This window comes from Drosophila ficusphila, unplaced genomic scaffold (assembly GCF_018152265.1).
Source record: "Drosophila ficusphila isolate 14025-0441.05 unplaced genomic scaffold, ASM1815226v1 contig_791, whole genome shotgun sequence".
NCBI lineage: Eukaryota > Metazoa > Arthropoda > Insecta > Diptera > Drosophilidae > Drosophila > Drosophila ficusphila.
In genome coordinates, this window is record NW_025064737.1 from 18,829,729 (window position 1) to 18,849,026 (window position 19,298).

The window sequence follows — 19,298 nt, forward strand, 5'->3', positions numbered from 1 at the left end:
TTAGTTAGTAGAAATTCTAGCTAGTTTGCTGTTAAATTTGATAAATATCACTTTTGTTCAGGCCTATTGTTTCTTTCCCCAAATTAAATGACTAATGTAAGTATAAGATATTGCATTTTCCTGTAAACAACGCTTGTGCTGTAGGTTTTTCCCGCTATTTTCGTTGTTGCTCAAGTTTGAGCATCTGTATCTGTAGTCTGTTGCCGCCTTTTACACCTGTGCAATTGTGCTCCCCGCAGAGCAAATGCAAACACAATCAGTGCAAAGTGCAAGGTGTCACATGCCCACAATAGCCACGTTTGAATAGAAATGGAAATAGCCAGTGATTCATTGTGTATTCACTCTGCCCAACAACCCAAAAGCAAAGTGCTGCCTGTAACGCGGCCATTACGGTAAATGGGTAATTGAATAGGTGTCCCGAGAATCACGTTTGCAATTTCGGAAGAATTGAAAATATAATAAGTTGGCGGTGCCTAATTTAAGCCCATAGAATAGCACCCAGCATCCCTATAGTATTTGATTTACGACCAATTTCGGTTAATCGCGCTTATACAGCACGTGGCACAAAGATCATTAACTGTTTGCGGTAAACAAAATGGAAGATTTAAAAACAAATTGCGAGTTAAACAGAATAATTATTTTCCGTTATGCCAAGTGCAACTAAACGCAACACTTTGGCTAATATGTATTATGAAATATTGCAAATTATTTTTCTGTTTAATATAATTTACTCTCTTTAAATCTTAGGAATTTAGTTTTTAAATGTTTTCTTAATGTTTAAACTGTAAATTACTTCTATCCAAATTACACAATTTGTTGAATACGCAAACGAAACTAATTGCACTTCTGACGTCAATGGTCTGATATATTTAACCCGAATTTTCAATGCACATTTATGTACGAAAATGAATCCCACACACTAAATTACACACACTATTTATTTGTCGGCATGCCACTGAAACTGCTCAGTCTAAAATCTGACACATTGCGTTGAAACAATGCTCAATTGTGTAAGATATAAATCTTGTTCCATAACTGCGAAGAAAGGGAACGCGTTTAGTGCCGGAAAATCAGTAACTCATGTGCATGTGTGGGATGCCAAAGAACACGAACCAGTTTCAAGTGCTCCAATTAGGTATTTCAGCTCAGGGCTTGACTCCCCCAAGACCACTTCCATTTGCTAGCTTGTGACATGTGCTGAAGTGATGAATTAAATGTATACACAGCAAATTAAAAAGTCTAAAAACCGTAAAACCTAAGAAAACCAAAATATAATTAGCTCATCTTTAAGAGAGAATCATAAACTTGCTGTAAGGTTTCAAATATTTCTAAGATTTATTTCTTGTTTATAACTGATTTATTTATTTTTATAACGATGTGGAAAAGCTTTTGTTATTTGAATATAATGTTTTATTGCTTTTGCCCAAATATTTCCCACAGTGTTATTATTTTGATAGAATCGTACAGACAACCTGAAGGGTTTCGAAACTCGTGCATCCTCTTATTTATCAAGGTCGTGATTAAAGGGCGGAGAAATTCATGAGCTGTTGTTTTGGGGAAATGCTGCTGAGCGAAGCCATCAGCTCGATTGAATTATTTGCATGGGCAGGGACAGACACACGTGGCTGCCACACGTGGCAGTGCTTCACGGTAATGTAAGCTCCCTCAATGGGGCATGCATAAGTGCCCCACCCCTTCCCTTCCCTTCCCCCTCCTCCCTTCCCCATTTGCGTCCTTCGACTTTAAAGTAATCCCCTGGCACGAGCATCACAATTGCCGTTTCTTGAGTTCTATAATTTCGTTTTAATGGCCAAAGTGTTGCATACTTTCGACGACCTAGTTGCGAGGACTTCTTGTGGCTATTTTAAGCCAACTTGCAGGTGAATTCGGGCCTTGGCTAACAAGCGCCAGTGGCCAATAAATAAGTACGGGCACGTACAGCGGATCTGCTTGATTAAGGGGAATGGAAAGGGGGTTTCACCTGAAAGTCCTGCTCAGCCAACGCATGTCAATGTCATTGCGTGCCAAGCGTGGCAAAGAATGGGGAGAGGGGTGGGGGAGAGGGGTCAGGGGTCAGCCTGCTGACGTCCTTCGATGACCTCTGGCCGGCCATTGAACTCAGTGTTGCATGACACGGTGCACCACAAAAGTGGGCCACCCAACCGCCATTTGCATGCCAACCTGGCCAGAAGTGACCTAGGATGCGTTCGGAACCCCAAAAGGAAAGCCTTCTGCACTCGAAACGTGCCGCAGCTGCAAGGAGAGCACACAAGGCCCGGCCAGGAATAAATAAATGTATATAAATAGCATTCACTCATTGAAGACATCCTCCATGCTCAAGAGCACAAAGATTTACTGGCCAAATAAAAGCCAGAGCCATCAAAATTAATGGCAAGGAAGAATTCGTGAGGAATTTGTGCGGGGAAGTATAAATCAGCAGGGAAAAATGTTTCGTGACCGATTTAGAAAAATATTTTATAAAGTATATTTATAATATTTCATAAATTCGTTTGCATTTTCAGAGATTTTTTATAAGTAAAGTTTCGCCATCAAGTAGGCAATACTTATTGAAATATAGTTCTTGATTTCATTGAATCATTTCACATTGTTTTCCCTTACTTCAAAGGTAAATAAATTTCTTCCCTAAACATTGTAACAGCACTAAGTGTATTTAGTGCATATATAATAACGCTTTTGTCAGATAACATTTCTGGAAAGTATAGGCGAAGGAACGTGTGCGATTACAATTAATCTGTAAGATACTTTAGTCTATTACCCTTGATTAGTGCAAGTAATACTCGACTCTCAAGTTTTTCCCATTGATACTAGCTGATATTGTGTGACGTGAATGGCGGTCTTATAAGTTGACAAACCTTCCCTAATTAGTTGCCAATGGGCACCAGTCTAATCCAAAGTTATCTGGAGTGTGCAATTTCGCCTTGTGACTTAGCGGTCACTTTAATGTTAATGAGTCGTCAAGTTGGGGCATCAAGATCTTATGCCGGTTTTAAGATGGTAAATATGCAATAATCTTCCATTTATGATTATTTCACCGAAGCTTAATTACGAATTCTGCTTAAAATACCTGGGGTAAACTCAGGAAATGCTCGAAAGGATTATGACATCGACTGTGTTTGGCTTTTGGCCAACTGTCGTAAGGAATCTGGAGACACCTGATGACTTTGTTGTCACGTTGGTCAACAAAGCTATTCATAAATTCTGACTCGCGACCGTCGTGGGATTTCTAGCTGTCACAGTATCTTAAAATGTATCTGTATCTGTATCTGGAGCAGTATCTACCTGGTTCCGAATCTGGAAATTCGCCGGCGCATGACTTCTGTTGGCTCAGCGCGAGTTTTCGCTGACGGATCTTCGCGCAAATATTAGCAACAAGTGCAAGTTAAAATATACGACAGTTGACATGGACTTATCTTTTCAGCAGGGGTTCCAGAAGGAAAGGCTATAGTTTATTCTAGTGGGGAACACCTGACCATTACCAGGTTTTGGATAAGCTTGATTTGTTTGCGAAGGTCTAGACCAAAGACTGCGACAGTGTAACCTGGTGGATAAATGTTTTATCTGAAAGGGGCTTCTATTAGCTGGTAAATCTGTCAGAAAAGAGGCATTAATCAAATATTATAACCTAAACATAACCAGACATCTATAAAAGTATAATATCAACACATGTTGTTAAACAACTTGATGTGTTTATACTATAAATATGTGAGGAGTACTCTACAATCATAAAAAGAGATGTAAAGTATTGTTTATTAATAGGCTCTTACTCACTCTTTAACTGCCTTAAAACCACTTTTCTTATCTTTCCACGTAAGATGATTTTCTTTTGACCGAACTAATCTTTAATTTCAAGTTACTAGCTTCTCCTCGTTTGTTGCCATATTTAATTAAGATAGTTTCCTTTATTTATAGCTGTATTATATACTGTGCTCAGCTGTCTGAACCCGGAGGCATTTCCTATTATCTTGCCGAGCTCATTAACACAGCCATCAAAAGAGCCATCCTGTTGTTTTACGGCCCATTTTGACCCCGGACGGAGAACAATGGCAATCAAAGTGGGGACAGGCAATCATCCATCACATGTCACCGAAGTTATTTCGGGCTTGTCTGTTGACTATTTGCTATTTGGTGAAGAAAAGCGAGGGATTTTCGAGGGTCAGGAGCAAAGGTCAGCCGATAGTTTAGAGGCGCATTCGGTTCAAAGTTGAGCGCTCCCCGAGTGGCAATAAATTTATGCTGATTGCCCGAATTTGATGTAACCGACCTGCCGCAACATCCGAAGGATACACCGAAGGATCCATGTAAATCCCCTGAGAGAGAGCGATAAACTCTCCACGAGTCCTTGACCGTCGCTCTTGGTTGATGGATGTGGATTCCGAATGGGATTTTAAATCCCCCAGCCAAACAATTCCCTTGTATGCAAATCGGCTAATGGTTAATGGAGCACCAACAACTGAATTACTCTATCAACAGTGTGCACAGCATTCGAAGATACTTTCGTGGAAGAGTCCCTCAGCTGGACTTTTAATTGTAAATCGATGGCCAATAAAGGCAGGCGGCCCTACTGCATTTTCCTGCACTTTTCTTTTGTGCCTTCAAGGGGGAAAACTTTCCGCTGCACTCAAAGGAAACCAATAAAACTTGGTCAACTCTCAAGTGACGGTCAACGTGTTTGTCAAGGTTACTCAGAGTCCTGTGGCTCCTCGAAGCAAGGAAAGGGGGGAAACTGAATTCAAGGTCAGGCGGATGGTGGGTGGATGGTTTGCCATGGAGGCGAGCAAACAAAAGGACGCCAATGGGAAGCGGATGCCCAGACAGGGCAATTACCATAATTGCCATCCACATATGCATACTATATACTATATATGCATACTCGTAGATGCACATACAAGTTGCATGGATGAGTAGAGTTGCGCCTCGGTTCAAGGACACCCTTCGAATTGAACCGGAAGGATATGGGCATCGGATTCCCCGGCGGGAGTTGAATGGCAAATAGTTTCGCCATTAGCTGTCGTGCAATTTGCATGGCCAGCATCCCACTCTAATGAGCTATTCGATCCCACATACCAACCCACTTGTCAACCTGTCGAATGGCGTTTGGGATATTGACCCGGTTCATTATACGAACTTGGCATAATTCTCATTATTTTTTTTTTTTTTTTCACGCCTTTCCCGCTGCTCGCAGCTGTTGGCCATTTGGATGGGAGCCAGTTCGCTGGCAGACCATAAAGTACGGCTAAAAGAAGAGCTGAATAGGCTATTTTAGGATGCCGATCTGGCCCTTGGCAACGCTACCAAAACAAACCGATCGGATAACCATTAAAATAACCAAAAAATACAATTATGGCGTGCTACTTATCGCTAAAAAATATATTTATAGAATTCAAAATAGGCTCAATCGGATAAGACTGATAATAACGGTAAGGTTAAAGATTGCTATGATTCACTGCAAAATATATCCACTCTGTTATTTATTTTTCCCTTTCTTTATGTTTAGTCTGCCTTTCATTTAAATCAATGGGCCAACTTGGCGTATGAGTAATATTTAAAGAAGGATAGATAAGATTATAAATTTAAAACGGAGCTAACGTCAAAGCTGTATGGTAATCTAGGCTAATCTATGTGCCCATTAATTGTTTGTATGCCTCAAATGTTATTTTAATGAATAACTGAGTTATAAGTGGAAATTAAAGGAAGTTGATACTTGAAGAAAAAATACCATTTCTTTCTAGAATCTAAAAATACATATTTTTTTTTACTCATCTCCTAAAATAGACCTTATATCAAACTAAAATAATTCATGTAGATTAACAATGCAGTCCGTAATGACAAGGCAAATTTCGACAACTGATTTGCAATATTCTTTATTTTTAAACCGAATTCATTTATGATTTTCCAGGGGAAACTACCGTTCCCCTCGGAGTCAGCTGACCCAGAAATAATCTTTGGCTGTAAATCGAGGGCGCGGTCTTCGACTCAAGTGGTGGCTATAAAAATCACGACGTTGATTTGAAATGTTTATCGGTCAGGTAGAAGTTGGTAGGCCCGCCCCGATCGACTGTACTCTGCTCTCCCGGACTCCTCCTTCTGGTTAATTACACCTATCTAATCTGCAGAGGCTCTTTTCTGGCTACTGGGTGGTTAAGTCAAGACTAATTACTATATAGTCGTGTCGCCCGGTCATGCGACCAGATATTTCTGCCTCGCGCTGCTGCAATCTTTATGCCCTGCTAAAATTGGATGTTTGCTGATTCCTTAATGCCTTATATGACATGGCTTTTGCGTTGTTTTTCTATGTTAAGTTATGTGGGAAATTCTGAATTTTTTTGGGTAGAAATATTTTTAGAAAATTTGCTTTCTTTTCCATATTTTACATGCACAGCTTAATACATATAATAAATTTCTTATCAATGAATTTAGTTTCAAATTATTTTGATTCAAGAGGTTTGATTTGGTGACATTTTCAATTAGGTGTTTTAAAAATCCTCACAGTAGTCCTTGCCTTAACTATCCCAGTTAAAATCAGATCAAAATGTTTACCAAGCTACGCAAGTTTTATTCTGCAAATAATGCAGTTAGGCCCGCAGAAGAGCCATACTGCTCGAAGGACTTGGCGAGTTTGGAAAAGGACGCCAATGTCAAGGTTAGCAGACAAAATATAAGTCTATTTATTGTTTCCAAGCCCCACAAATTTCCCTTCAGAAAAGAAGAGCCGAGAATGTTCTCAACCGAATGCAGCAGCTGCTTTTATTTCTGGGAATCATAATCTTTTGCCCCGTGATGATTTTCTGCGCCTTCAAGTTTTTTGTAATGGAGCCGATTTATGGGAAGGGTGATACCAACGTGGCAATTGGATCTTCAGTGGCCACAATTATTGTGATGCACGTCATAATAACAGCGTATATTCTGCGCCTCATTTTCGTGCAGGAGTTTTCCCGAATGGAAAAACTGGAGGTGTGGGCCGAGTGGGAAATCCTAGTTCCACCGCCCACCCAAATGCACGGACCCGTGTTTATTGTCCTGCTGCTGATGTTCTACTGCTTCTTGATCATTGGATTCCCCATAGCCACCTTTTTTGCCCTCAAGTTTGTGGTTCTGAAGAGTTTCGCGCACATCGATGCCGACATTATCTCCGCCATTTGTACAGTAGTTGCCGTGCATGCAGGAGTTGGCTTCTATATTTACCGGGCCATTTATACAAAGAGCGCCACCGCTAAAAACAATCGGGAAAGCGGAAAGGTGTTCTTGTAATTTGCCTAACTAAATAATATCTATAAATGTAATTGCATTTGCATAATGAATAAAATATTATGCTTTTTATATTATAACTGATTTTAAAATACAATTGAATATAATTCCGCACCCAATAATGTTTTCAGATTATCTCAAAAACTTCCTGGATTCATCATGAGCATGGGAAATCTATTTTCCCCTTCGCTTTCGAGGAAATGTTCTCGGCCAATGCGAAAAATACAACCCACGCAATGATTTGTGTTTTGGTTGAAATCTGTACAAGTTGGAAACGCATTTCAGCTGTCAGTTGTCCATCCGATAATGTGGACTCCTTGACAGACAAATGTCCATAGATATCAGCAGGGGACAAAGAATGAGAACAGTCTAAGACTTTCCACATGGAAAGTTTACTGGAATGACGAGCCATTGACAAGACAACTGCCAGAATTAAACTGTATAACGTGATCTTATTTATTGCCCATATCGGCTGACTTCTGTCAAAGGCCTTAACTTTGTCTATAATATTTTTGACTGACTAAAATGCTCTAGAAAAGTAACAGGTGGCACTCGTGACTTAAGCGTTTGCCATTGACCTAAAAATCGGTAATTCCAAAACTTACCGAAAGTATTTGACCCAGAAATTTAAATTTAGAAAAGAAACATCTGCTCAGAACAAATATTACGATATCAAAGATTGTAACATTTAAAAAAAAACAAAACAATATTATCCCAGTTTTGGCTAAACAACTTGTTCATCACGCAAAAATCACATTGTTATTTTAAATATCTAAGTGAATTGCCTCACATTTTTCTTACCATTGTGTTTCCCTGCTGCCTTAAAACTCGGAATCACTTTTGATCATTTGTGACACTTTCAATTTCATATGCCAGCCGGAATTAGAACAGTTTGATGATAACCGAACACGAGGATTTTTCTTTGTCCGCATTGACACCCCTGTTATGAGCAATTAAACGCTTCGTTGGCAATAAATAATGTTGCTTTAGTGCCACATTTATGCGATGCACACGCGGCGACATTAACAAGGCGATGCCAAAGCGTTACAATATGAAAAGCAATTTCACAGCGGGAAATTCACATGTTTGTTGTTTCTAGATGAAAGGCTGAAAATATTGTTACAACTTGCAGTAAGAATGCTGTTGCCTCGAGCGCAGCTAGTTGACTGAGTAAACAAACAGTTGCCAACAAGTAAACAAGTGGCCAAGAGCAACAGGTGAATCCCCTCCAGCATCTCGCTCCAGGCGCATGTGCAGAAATTCCGGGAGAATGCAGTTATATATAACTACGTGATCTCTTATACCTAAGCTGTAATTTCGTAGTTTTCCAGAAAATGTTATCAAACTATTTTAAAATCAACAAAACCAAAAAAACATATTAACAAAATGTTGTTTTAAATTGGACAACAAATTTGAATATCCGTTTCAAAGCTGCCATACAGATAAAAAGGATAAGCAGATGGCAGCACAAGATATACAAAAGCGCCCTCCAGCGAGCATAAGATTATTTGCTTAGAAACGGTTGCGACAGATGGCGCCACTTACTTCCTATTTGAAAAGGTTCAAACAATTATCAATTTTAAGTTTTACAATTATAAAAATTAAGAAACCATAAAAATACATTGTATTACCTCCCGATTTCATTGACAACATCACAACGTTTGAGAAATTCGCATCGATCTATTCCTTTGTTTAATCCCTGCTCGAGTAAAATCACCTTATAATAATATTTCAAAATCAACAAGCCAAAATGTCGATGTTTTTCAATATGGAGTTTGGATACCTGGAGGCCCTAACGCGGGGCTTCAAGAACGGCATGCTGAAGCACTCGGACTACCTGAACCTCACTCAGTGCGAGTCACTCGAGGATGTGATGATCAGCATCCAGGGAACGGACTACGGCATCATATTTGGCGGTGATATGACCGAACCCTGCGTGGAGGTTATAGAAAGATGCCTGAGGGACCGACTTCTGCAGCAGTACTACTACATACGCAGCCACTCGTCGGAGCCGCTGACCACCTTCATGGAGTACATCCGCTATCCCTTCATGATTGATAACGTGGCGCTTCTGCTCGCTGGCTTGAATAATCATCGGTCCATGAAGCGCCTGTTGAAGATGTGCCATCCGCTGGGATACTTTGACCAGTTGGGTGCCATTGAGGTGGCCACCAACTCCGCGGAGCTCTTCGATGCAGTGCTGATTGACACGCCCATCGCCCAGTTTGTGCCACCCGATTTGCCCATGGAATCGCTGCGTCACATCGATGTGGAGATCGTTAGGGCTCTCCTGTACCGGTCCTATTTGGAGAACTTTTACGAGTACTGCAGCAAGCTGGGTGGAAACACCGCCGATGTGATGACAAACTTGTTGTCCTTCGAGGCGGATCGCCGCACTATCACCATAGCTGTGAATTCAATTGATAGTGATATAAGGTGGGTTTCTTATTTTATTACTGTTGCAAGTATATTTTTATCCACCTACTTTTATCCAGCCAAAAACAACGCTTAAGGATGTTCCCAACCTGTGGCTATTTGCCCAAAATAGCCTTGGCCAGCATGTCCACTTTGAATGAAACGGAAAAAATACGCGACGTGTGCAATGTGTTTGACGGATACGGCAAGATGTTTGACAACTTTGAGCGGGACACCGACGGCATGATTACCCTGGAGGACCGTTTCCTAATGGCCGAGGCCAAAAAGAATGTGCAGACCTTCCTGCAGCAGTTCCACTTCGGGATATTTTACTCGTTTATTAAACTGAAGCAGTTGGAGTGTCGCAATATTATTTGGATAAGCGAATGCATTTCCCAGCGGCAGTATGATAAAGTCAACGCTTATATTCCCATACCTCTTGACTGATTATTGGGTTTTATAATATTTTAATATTATTTTGTTTTATTTCTCAATAACATTTTCTTAAATGGTGAATTCTAAATTATTCAATTTAATAAATATTCAAAATCATTCCAAGATTTAAAAATTATAAAAGGAATTTCGCGTATAAACGGGGTATAAAAGAATTTCGATTATCGAAAGGGCGCCAAAATATCGAGGCTTGAAATAACAACGTTTTTTTTGCTCCTAGCTTAAAACCAATTTTTATTTGGTGAGTGAAAAAGATTTTATCCGGTGATGCCATCTTAGTGAGCAACTGGATTTTTTAGTAGGTTGTTATCGAGCGTTTGTGGCGAAAGCCGTCGCGCCATCTGGCAACACTAACAACGATGTTGGCGAACGAATCGAACAAGCTGCTGCTTTCCTCGCAGCAGGAAAAGCCCAATCACTATACGTAAATACCTCAAAATAGTAGCCTCCTAAAGTTAAAGTGACCTCCTACCTTCCCCCAACCATTTCAGCTACCTGAAGGAGTTCCGCGTGGAGCAGTGCACGTCATTTTTGCAACACAAGTGCAACCAGCATCGCCCCTTCGTCTGCTTCAATTGGCATTTTCAAAACCAGCGTCGGCGTCGCCCCGTGCGAAAACGCGATGGCACTTTCAACTACAGTGCGGATAACTATTGCACCAAATACGATGAAACCACTGGGATTTGTCCCGAGGGCGACGAGTGAGTAGATATCCTGCCATCCAGTAGATATGCAATCCAGATTCTTGACTCCTGATGAAATCGCTGTGGGATGAGACAGCAATAGACAACGACGTAGTATTTTTTCGTTTCCTCTTTGCGCTCTCGTTCCTTCGCGATGTGTGTGTATCTCTTGTCTTCGTGTTTACAAACAAAAACTAAGGTGCGGGTGTGTGCGGGGGCTTGGCGTCGTCTGGAAAGCTAAAAGTGAAATTGTAATTGAGTGTGTGGGTGTGCTGCTGTACATATGTGTGTGTGTAGGCGAGGTCACCACCGTGCAAAAGTGAAAGTGATTGGGCTAGCAAATTCTTATCAGCATCCGTTTTGCCTTTGCGATGGTGGTTGTTGCTCTCTTTCGTGTGTGTATACACACACAAACGCACACTCTCGCCACCTCTACAAGTGTGTGCGTCATTGTTTTTATTGCGTTTCGCTTTTGCGTGTTTTCTTCTTCGTTTATTTTGATTTTCCCCCGGCAGCTTCAAAATGTACAGTTATTGTCACTGGCGAGCTTTGAAGAGAAAAGCTCTCCGAAGCGCAAGAACGGGCTAAAAGTAATACGCAATTACGTTCTGCTCGAAACAACAACAGGCGGAGTTTATGACCCAGACTCGAGGTTTGACCCCTGACCCCTATCTATTTTTATACCCCCGATATTTATAGGGTATAAATGGATACATTGCATTCGTCCAGAAGGGTTTTAAGAAAGAAAGAAAAAAATAACGCATTTTAAAATACAAAGTGTTTGCAGGGTAACTTATTTTAAACCAGTTGGGGACTTAAGTAATGTTATGAATATTTTGAAAAATGTCTTATCAGTTTGTTTAAACTTCGGGAAAGAAAGGAATGCTAATTAAATTCACATATAATAATAGCTTATTTATTTTGTACAGATTTGCCTTATTTCTTTAATGCCGTCTGTTTGCGTCACTAAAACTCTCCCTCTTCCCACAGATGTCCTTTTTTACACCGCACAGCTGGGGACACCGAGAGGCGCTACCACTTGCGCTATTACAAGACATGCATGTGCGTGCACGACACCGACAGCCGTGGCTACTGCGTCAAGAACGGACTGCACTGCGCCTTTGCCCACGGAATGCAGGACCAGCGCCCACCGGTCTACGATATCAAAGAGCTGGAGACCCTGCAGAATGCCGAGAGCACACTTGACAGCACTAACGCTCTGAACGCCCTGGACAAGGAACGCAACCTGATGAACGAGGACCCCAAGTGGCAGGACACCAACTATGTGCTGGCCAACTACAAGACAGAGCCATGCAAGCGTCCACCACGCTTGTGTCGCCAGGGATATGCTTGTCCACAGTACCACAACAGCAAGGACAAGCGTCGTTCTCCAAGGAAATACAAGTACAGGTAAGAGCCATCTTAGCAATATCAAATAAATGCCTTGCCTGACAATAAACTTTCCTCCAGGTCGACTCCTTGTCCAAATGTTAAGCACGGCGAGGAATGGGGCGAACCGGGAAATTGCGAGGCCGGCGACAACTGTCAGTACTGCCACACACGCACCGAGCAGCAGTTCCATCCGGAGATCTACAAGTCGACCAAGTGCAACGATGTCCAACAGGCCGGCTATTGTCCGCGCAGCGTCTTCTGCGCCTTTGCACATGTGGAACGTAAGTCCAGAAGAATCACTATACTAATAGTTAATCCCTAGCTTTCAGCAGCGCTGTGCTCCACAACCAGTTGCCGTAGGGAATTCTGTAGGGCCAAGTTATTATTTTCCTGTTCTAACTCTATGTTTGTCTTTTACTCGCCTCATCAATCAACCCGCAAAACCGTTTCAAAACCTACTGTTTACCTATCGAACTCTTTGAAAACCACTGCATCAATCAATGTTTGCTTCGCCGCTCGGTGTTGCTTGTACATGTTACATTTCCCCAATACAAAATATAAAGCATGCTCAGTGGCCGAGGACAAGATGCGGGATCAAGAGCTGTCCTTAAGCGAGCTTATTTCCAATGCCTTGCCCGACCTCAAGACCCAGGATGTGTTCCAAAGGGGCGACAATGTACGTATAACCGATCCAGTAACACTCATCCAAATCGAAGCTCTCGATGTGCATCGCCTAATCCCAAACATACTACCACCCAACATCGTTTGTCGCGCTAATCCAGCTAACCAACATCAGCTAACAGCTTATCAGTCTATTCTCATCAAAACATTCAATCCTGTGGCCTGCTCTCATTGCGATCCTCCTCTTTTCTTTTCGTTTTGTTCTCTTCGTAGTTGTTGAACATTGATGGTAATAGTACCAATAAAATGTTGGTAGATGCTTTGGAAAACACAACAAATTCCAGCAAATTTTTAAGTTTCTCACGACCGCCGGACAGTCGTTGTGAGTATTCGAGAGTCCTGACATGCGTACACCTAAGTAACACACCAGAACTCACTACTCTAAATGTTGGTTGTGGACAAGATTTGTCAGCGCTAAGACAGCAAACGCCTCGCCCTGTGCCCCACTTGCCTAACTGAAACTCAATTTCTTATTTGTCTTCATTCTTTGCAAGCAGCTTGCTCACTGGATGATCCGCGCGAGAACTCATTGTCGGCGAGTCTGGCCAATACTAGCTTATTAACACGTTCCTCGGCGCCAATTAACATTCCTAATACGACTCTAAGTAACTCAATTAACGGTAAGTTACTAGCTAGCCACGTTTAACAACTAATTATTAATAATGATACTTCATTTTGCGTAGATTTCAACTCAGGTGGCTTCGCCGTCAACATTCCCAGCAGCTCGCTCACATACAGTCCTACCAACCATGCCAATCTCTTCAACGTGGACGCCTTCAACTACGGCGGTTCGAACAAACTTAGCAATTCCCTTTCGGCCACCCAGAACGAGAGCAGTCTCTTCTTTCCGTCGCGCATCATATCGCCCGGCTTTGGCGATGGCTTGTCCATCAGTCCCTCGGTGAGGATATCCGAACTAAATACCATACGCGACGACATCAATAGCAGCTCGGTGGGAAATAGTCTGTTTGAGAACACTCTGAATACGGCTAAAAATGCGTTCAGTCTGCAATCGCTGCAGTCACAAAATAACAGCGACTTGGGACGCATCACCAACGAATTGCTTACGAAGAACGCTCAGATCCACAAGTTAACTGGACGCTGCGAGGACATGGCTTGCAAGCTGAAGATCGCAGAAATGCAGCGGGACAAGGCCAAGCAGGAGTCGCAGGAGTGGAAGGAGCGCTATGACCTAGCTCAGATTCAGCTCAATTTGCCAGCAGAGTTGCGGGACTTGTCCATTCAAAAGCTAAAGCAATTGCAGGTTGGTAGTTAAACAGATTTGCTTTTGTAATGAAATTAAACAGCTGCATTTTAGTCAAAGCTGCGCACCGATCTGGAGGAGGTCGACAAAGTATTATATTTGGAGAACGCCAAGAAGTGCATGAAGTGCGAGGAGAACAACCGCACGGTCACCCTGGAGCCGTGCAACCACCTGTCGATCTGCAATACGTGCGCTGACTCGGTTACCGAGTGCCCATACTGTCAGGTGCCGGTAATTACCACCCACACCTAGAACTTGTTTTATCAGCAACAGGACCACAAGTGGCCCTTTGGCTGAAAATCGGATACGAAAACTGATTTCGATAGAGTGTGGGAGGATCATGGGGATCAAAAGCGCGAACAGCATGACAATGTGGTACTCACAAAGCAAACTTTAGTAATAAGCAAAAAGTTGAAACTTTTGATTGGTTAGGAGTTGCCACATGCCGCTTGTGCATGTGGTGAAGAATATATAATTTATATTTCCACTCTACGCAAATTATGCAAATTATCGTCATGAATATTAGCAATTACTAGGCACAAACTATTAATTGAATTAGATAGCAGCTCTTAACAAATAAGTACATCATTTTATTTTTGTCTATTTTTTTTTCTTAAATCGACTACAGGAAAACTTGAAAAAAGTTTAAATTTTGATTTTTTATACTATATTTTATGTATTCAACATTTTAATTTTGTTTGATATTTTCAATGTTATAGGCATACGTATTTTTGTTTAACCAACTGCACGAATTTGCAATATCTCATTTATTTTTTTTATCCACATATATTTGTGTGTCTCTATATTTGTATTATGCTACACTTTCAGTCATATTGTACTTTTCACTAGTATTACTTAAGAAAAATATGAAAACTAAACCATTACAATGTGTAATTGGTTGAAAGATATGAAAAATATATAATATATTAATTTTTCTAGACACTTTTAGCAATTGACTATTAACAAATTTATAGAAAACAACAAATTGAACAAGTTAATAATCTTTAACAATGTATTGTCGCATAGAAGAGCAGCAAGCAACCACAAACAAACAAAAACCACCAGTGATTTTATAAAAGCCGATTTTCAAACTGTATTTTATATGTATGTGTTTCAAACTTGTGAAAGAAAACAACTAAAAGCCAAGACAAGCGTCATAAAATGTATTTAACTGACAGGTTCATTAATCTTAGTCAGTTCTCTGCTTTTATTTTTTTCCAACTGCACAAAAGTAATTATAGAAACTAAAATGAATTGTAACTGAATGCGGCACTGCTTTTCCTTATCGAAAAGCCAATTTTGTTGAAAACCAAGTTGAATGTATTAAAGCCAAGTACTCAGATCGACGAAATCCAAAGAGGAGCAGAAAGACCTCGTTGACGGACAGGTTTCGACAATCTGAGGGCTAAGGACACTATGCTTTTATTCAGGCTTAGGTGGGGCAATGTTGCTAACTACCAGCCACAAAATTATGTACGCATATACTCTATTAGGTTATTTTGTGATTTATATAGTGCTTTAAGTACTTACTTTGCAGCTGAATTAAATCTTCACTTTACTTTCATAGTCTCAACTGGACGCTTCCAAAGTAGAACAAGAAAACAAAAAGAATCGTCAATGTGAAATCGTATTATTAAGATAAATGAAATCAAGCATTCAGCTGATGGTACAAGAACGAATATGAATAGATATATATTTATGGAAAATTTGAAAGCAGATTTGATGAGTGTGATGTAGAAAGCATAAACAATAAAAGTAATTCGATACAGCGAAATGAACAGAGTTTAATGAAAATGTTAACCCGAGTTAATGTAAAACCGTCTTCAAAAACTATTGTATTTTTTTGCAAAAATAAAGTTATCAAACGTAACCAATTGGTAGCTGTGGACAATGTTGGATGAAACTGAAACGTATTGTTAGCTAGTTGAGTTAAATTGATAAAAAAAAATATAATCGAAACGGGACTGTTTTGAGAATGAATTAAAAATATAACAGCATAGGCATTTATTGAAAACAAAAGCAACACTATGAATGATATACAAAGGAAAAACCAACTATGAAATATATTATATAACAAAGCTAACTAGAAAAGGCAGCGCAAAGGCTTTTATCTCTGTGTGTGTTTGTACTGTGTTTTGTAGAAGCCAAATCATCAAAAGATACAAATTAATAAATATAACAATAACAAATGTGTGTTAACTTATAAATGCTTTAATAGTTTATGACAAAGTGTACACGAAAAAACTAAAAATCACAAGAGCAAGTAATGAGTACATTGGTTTTATAATGGAGCTGTTGAGTCGCAAATCTAGTGTGTGTAATACCAAACTGATCTACATGCATACCTCTCTCAGAATGTCCTTGACTTTCATCGACCGGGCACAGTTTAACAAATTTGCTAATTTACTTTATAAATCTCTACGAGTATACATGGGATATCTATCGACTACGGGTTTTCCAACCGCAATCCAAACCAACCAATGCAAAGCAATTTTTCAACATGTCAAGAAATCCATTTCACGCCATCTCAACTGTGAAAAATCAGAGCAGAAACCAGATCGAAAAGTATATGTACGTTACATACATATATATTTATAGATGACACATGTATTTTGTATACGCTACTGTAAGAGTGATTTTTATGTGATTTTGAAACTACTTGAATATGTGATCCAGAAATATAAAAAAAAAACAAAAAAGAAAAAAAAACAAATATTTATATATAAATGCAAGCTCGCGACAGCAACCAGCAATAAAACAAATCAAATTGTAAACCAACTTGACTTTATGTACAACAACAATGACAACAAGAACGAATGTTGTAAAGCTCCAGCTCCATTTAGAAAACAAAAGGCAAGGCAGGAGATATTAGTTGAGAAAATATGGACACACATAGAATATTTAATAAATTGTCATATACACGTAGACCAGAAGAATCAAACAAAGAAACTAAATGTCTAAAATATCAAATTGAACTAATAGCTAGTTTATAGGGCTCTCAACAAAAGTTTAAACTGAAAAATCACATACGAGTTAAAAAGGAAAGGCAATTACTTCTCTAGCTCTAGAACAAGAACAAATGTTTGCTACCAATTGTTTCAACTAGTTAATCAATAATAAATTAACAAATTGTAGAAAACTGTAACTAAAGGTTTAACATGATTAGTTAACCACGATTAGCAACCAAAAACAAGACAACTCTGAACACCGAACAGGAATTTTAACGATGAAATCGCGGAGACCGAGCAATTTGCAACCGAAAGTACTGTCTAGTATTTTAAACTTGTCTACAACAATTATGAATCAAATAGATTTATGCAATTTTGTGCGAACCAAGCCCACACAGACACACACAATAAGTGAAACACGATAAACTAAGTGGAATCAATATGTATGAAATTATTTTTTTCTAGAATACTACAAATGTGTGTCAAGACCTAAATGAAATAAGCAGAATTTGAAACTTTTACTAGAAATAAACGCTGAACTAGACTCGATACAATTCGACAGCTCTTTGTAAGTTAACTTACACCTAGGTATATAGGTAATATGAAAAATATATGTACTATTTACCCATACAAAATATCTATGAAAATTTTACAAGTAATTCGCGGTTCATGTCCTGGCTTTCCCTTGAGTTATGTTCCCTTTATATATCTCCTTTTTACTTACCTCCGATTATATGGTGTTCGTCGAATGATATTAATACCGATGCGCTGATATTGGTCAGATGCCATAAAGCTCTTGACTTGTAAAGTTTCTTATCGGGGATTAATAGCCGCGGAAATGCGGCCATAGCAGTTTATTTTTATCACTTGCAGTATAATTTAAAGTACCTTCTTCTGATATTATAAAACTTGAAGCCCAAAAACAATATTAGCTTAACGACGTTCGCCTTCATCATTTTGGTTCGTTCTTTTCGTATTGACTCGAGTGTTATGGCTAAAGATATTGAATGAAGGCAATACACATATATATGTAAAAAGGGAAAGATTAAGAAAATCGCGTTGTGTTACTTGACTATCCGAAGGAAAAGACAAAGCTACAAACAATAGACTCCGACAAAAGGACACCCTTCCACATTGTAGACAATGCAACCTTAACAAATCAATTATTTAACTAGTTATGCCCGCAGAGGATACGAATACAAATATTTGAATATTTATATAAATAACATATTACCTATGATAGCATTATCAAATTATTATCAAGCAAATTGTGTAGCAATTTAGTTATGTATTTCAAAAAAATCAAGAACAAATGTTTGTCCAAGGCGACCAGAAAAGCAACAAAAGCATCTGCCTCAATCCGAATATACACACCTCTATATATTTACGAACCTAAGTGTTGGCAATAATCGAGTGGACAGCAGGAGTTTCTATATAGGCATTTGCTAAGGAGAGTTACTACTATGTAAACTATGCAATTAACAAATTGATAAATACAAATTACTATTTAAAAGAAAGATTAATAAAACCGTGTTTAAAGCAAGCCCCCCATCTGAGTTCTTTTCCTAATTTGTTGATGAGAATGCCGCAATTTTTGTGTTCTCCTTCTTTTTTTTTGCAGTCTGCAGACAAGACAAAGCCAAGGCGCTTGGTTCCCATGCGTGATTCCAATCTGGCCCAGCAACCACAACAAAGAGCAGCAGAGAAAAGGGCAATATAAAAGGTAGAGAGCAACATCGGCATCAGCAGCACAAAACTCGTAAGAATTTTAAAATGCACGATAATCGTTCAGTGATAGCTAAGCAAGCCGACAATGCCCGGCTGCCTGCCTGCCCTGCCCTTACACTCGTCGAAAAAATGGGACCACTTTGATTGCACTTCATTTAAACCTATAAGGGGATTTAAATTAAATATCTTCCGTAGAAAACATTCGCCAATAAAACAGCATTGGGACAATTTAAAGGAAATCAATAGTAAGCATAAACAATGTATTTGTATGCTTTCTTGAAAATCTGTTTCTCTGTTTTTAAACTACCAAACATTTTTTATGAATTTCGGAAAGTATTTTATAATTATCAAAAAAGGTACTGCATGCCTTTTTTTGAAAAGTGCATCACCTCATCTCTCCACTGCCACTTTAACCTGAGCCACCGGGGTCCAGGGAGCCAGTTTGAAACAAGGTAGGAGGCTGCCGTT

At 39.6% G+C, this 19,298-nt stretch overlaps 3 protein-coding genes across 4 annotated transcripts; all 3 read left to right on the plus strand.

The window, feature by feature from the left end:
* The first annotated feature begins 6,515 nt into the window (after window positions 1-6,515).
* LOC108091619 lies at window positions 6,516-7,346 on the plus strand. Its single transcript, XM_017190915.1, has 2 exons — window positions 6,516-6,661; window positions 6,721-7,346. The coding sequence occupies exons 1-2, from the start codon at window positions 6,551-6,553 to the stop codon at window positions 7,267-7,269; spliced, it is 660 nt and encodes a 219-aa protein (XP_017046404.1). The 5' UTR covers window positions 6,516-6,550; the 3' UTR covers window positions 7,270-7,346.
* Window positions 7,347-8,937: 1,591 nt separating this feature from the next.
* On the plus strand, window positions 8,938-10,233 carry LOC108091618 (probable V-type proton ATPase subunit d 2). Its single transcript, XM_017190913.2, has 2 exons — window positions 8,938-9,702; window positions 9,762-10,233. The coding sequence occupies exons 1-2, from the start codon at window positions 9,017-9,019 to the stop codon at window positions 10,126-10,128; spliced, it is 1,053 nt and encodes a 350-aa protein (XP_017046402.1). The 5' UTR covers window positions 8,938-9,016; the 3' UTR covers window positions 10,129-10,233.
* Window positions 10,234-10,460: 227 nt separating this feature from the next.
* On the plus strand, window positions 10,461-18,653 carry LOC108091615 (RING finger protein unkempt). 2 transcript variants are annotated; one of them, XM_017190899.2, is made up of 9 exons: window positions 10,461-10,558; window positions 10,626-10,835; window positions 11,808-12,227; window positions 12,288-12,490; window positions 12,773-12,885; window positions 13,104-13,212; window positions 13,388-13,510; window positions 13,574-14,154; window positions 14,209-18,653. In XM_017190899.2, exons 1-9 carry the CDS (start codon window positions 10,494-10,496, stop codon window positions 14,404-14,406), a joined length of 2,022 nt encoding a protein of 673 aa, XP_017046388.1. In that variant the 5' UTR covers window positions 10,461-10,493; the 3' UTR covers window positions 14,407-18,653. The 2 variants fall into 2 exon arrangements, with proteins under 2 accessions (XP_017046388.1, XP_017046390.1); XM_017190901.2 differs by lacking the exons at window positions 12,773-12,885; window positions 13,104-13,212.
* The last annotated feature ends 645 nt before the right edge of the window (window positions 18,654-19,298 follow it).

Bases quoted from the DNA above. Each gene is read 5' to 3' on its own strand.
- LOC108091615 (XM_017190899.2), top strand. From the start codon at position 10,494: ATGTTGGCGAACGAATCGAACAAGCTGCTGCTTTCCTCGCAGCAGGAA. The intron at 10,836-11,807 runs GTGAGTAGATAT...CTCTTCCCACAG, and splicing joins ATTTGTCCCGAGGGCGACGA to ATGTCCTTTTTTACACCGCA. The intron at 12,228-12,287 runs GTAAGAGCCATC...ACTTTCCTCCAG, and splicing joins CCAAGGAAATACAAGTACAG to GTCGACTCCTTGTCCAAATG.
- LOC108091619 (XM_017190915.1), top strand. From the start codon at position 6,551: ATGTTTACCAAGCTACGCAAGTTTTATTCTGCAAATAATGCAGTTAGG. The intron at 6,662-6,720 runs GTTAGCAGACAA...ATTTCCCTTCAG, and splicing joins AAAAGGACGCCAATGTCAAG to AAAAGAAGAGCCGAGAATGT.
- LOC108091618 (XM_017190913.2), top strand. From the start codon at position 9,017: ATGTCGATGTTTTTCAATATGGAGTTTGGATACCTGGAGGCCCTAACG. The intron at 9,703-9,761 runs GTGGGTTTCTTA...ACTTTTATCCAG, and splicing joins TCAATTGATAGTGATATAAG to CCAAAAACAACGCTTAAGGA.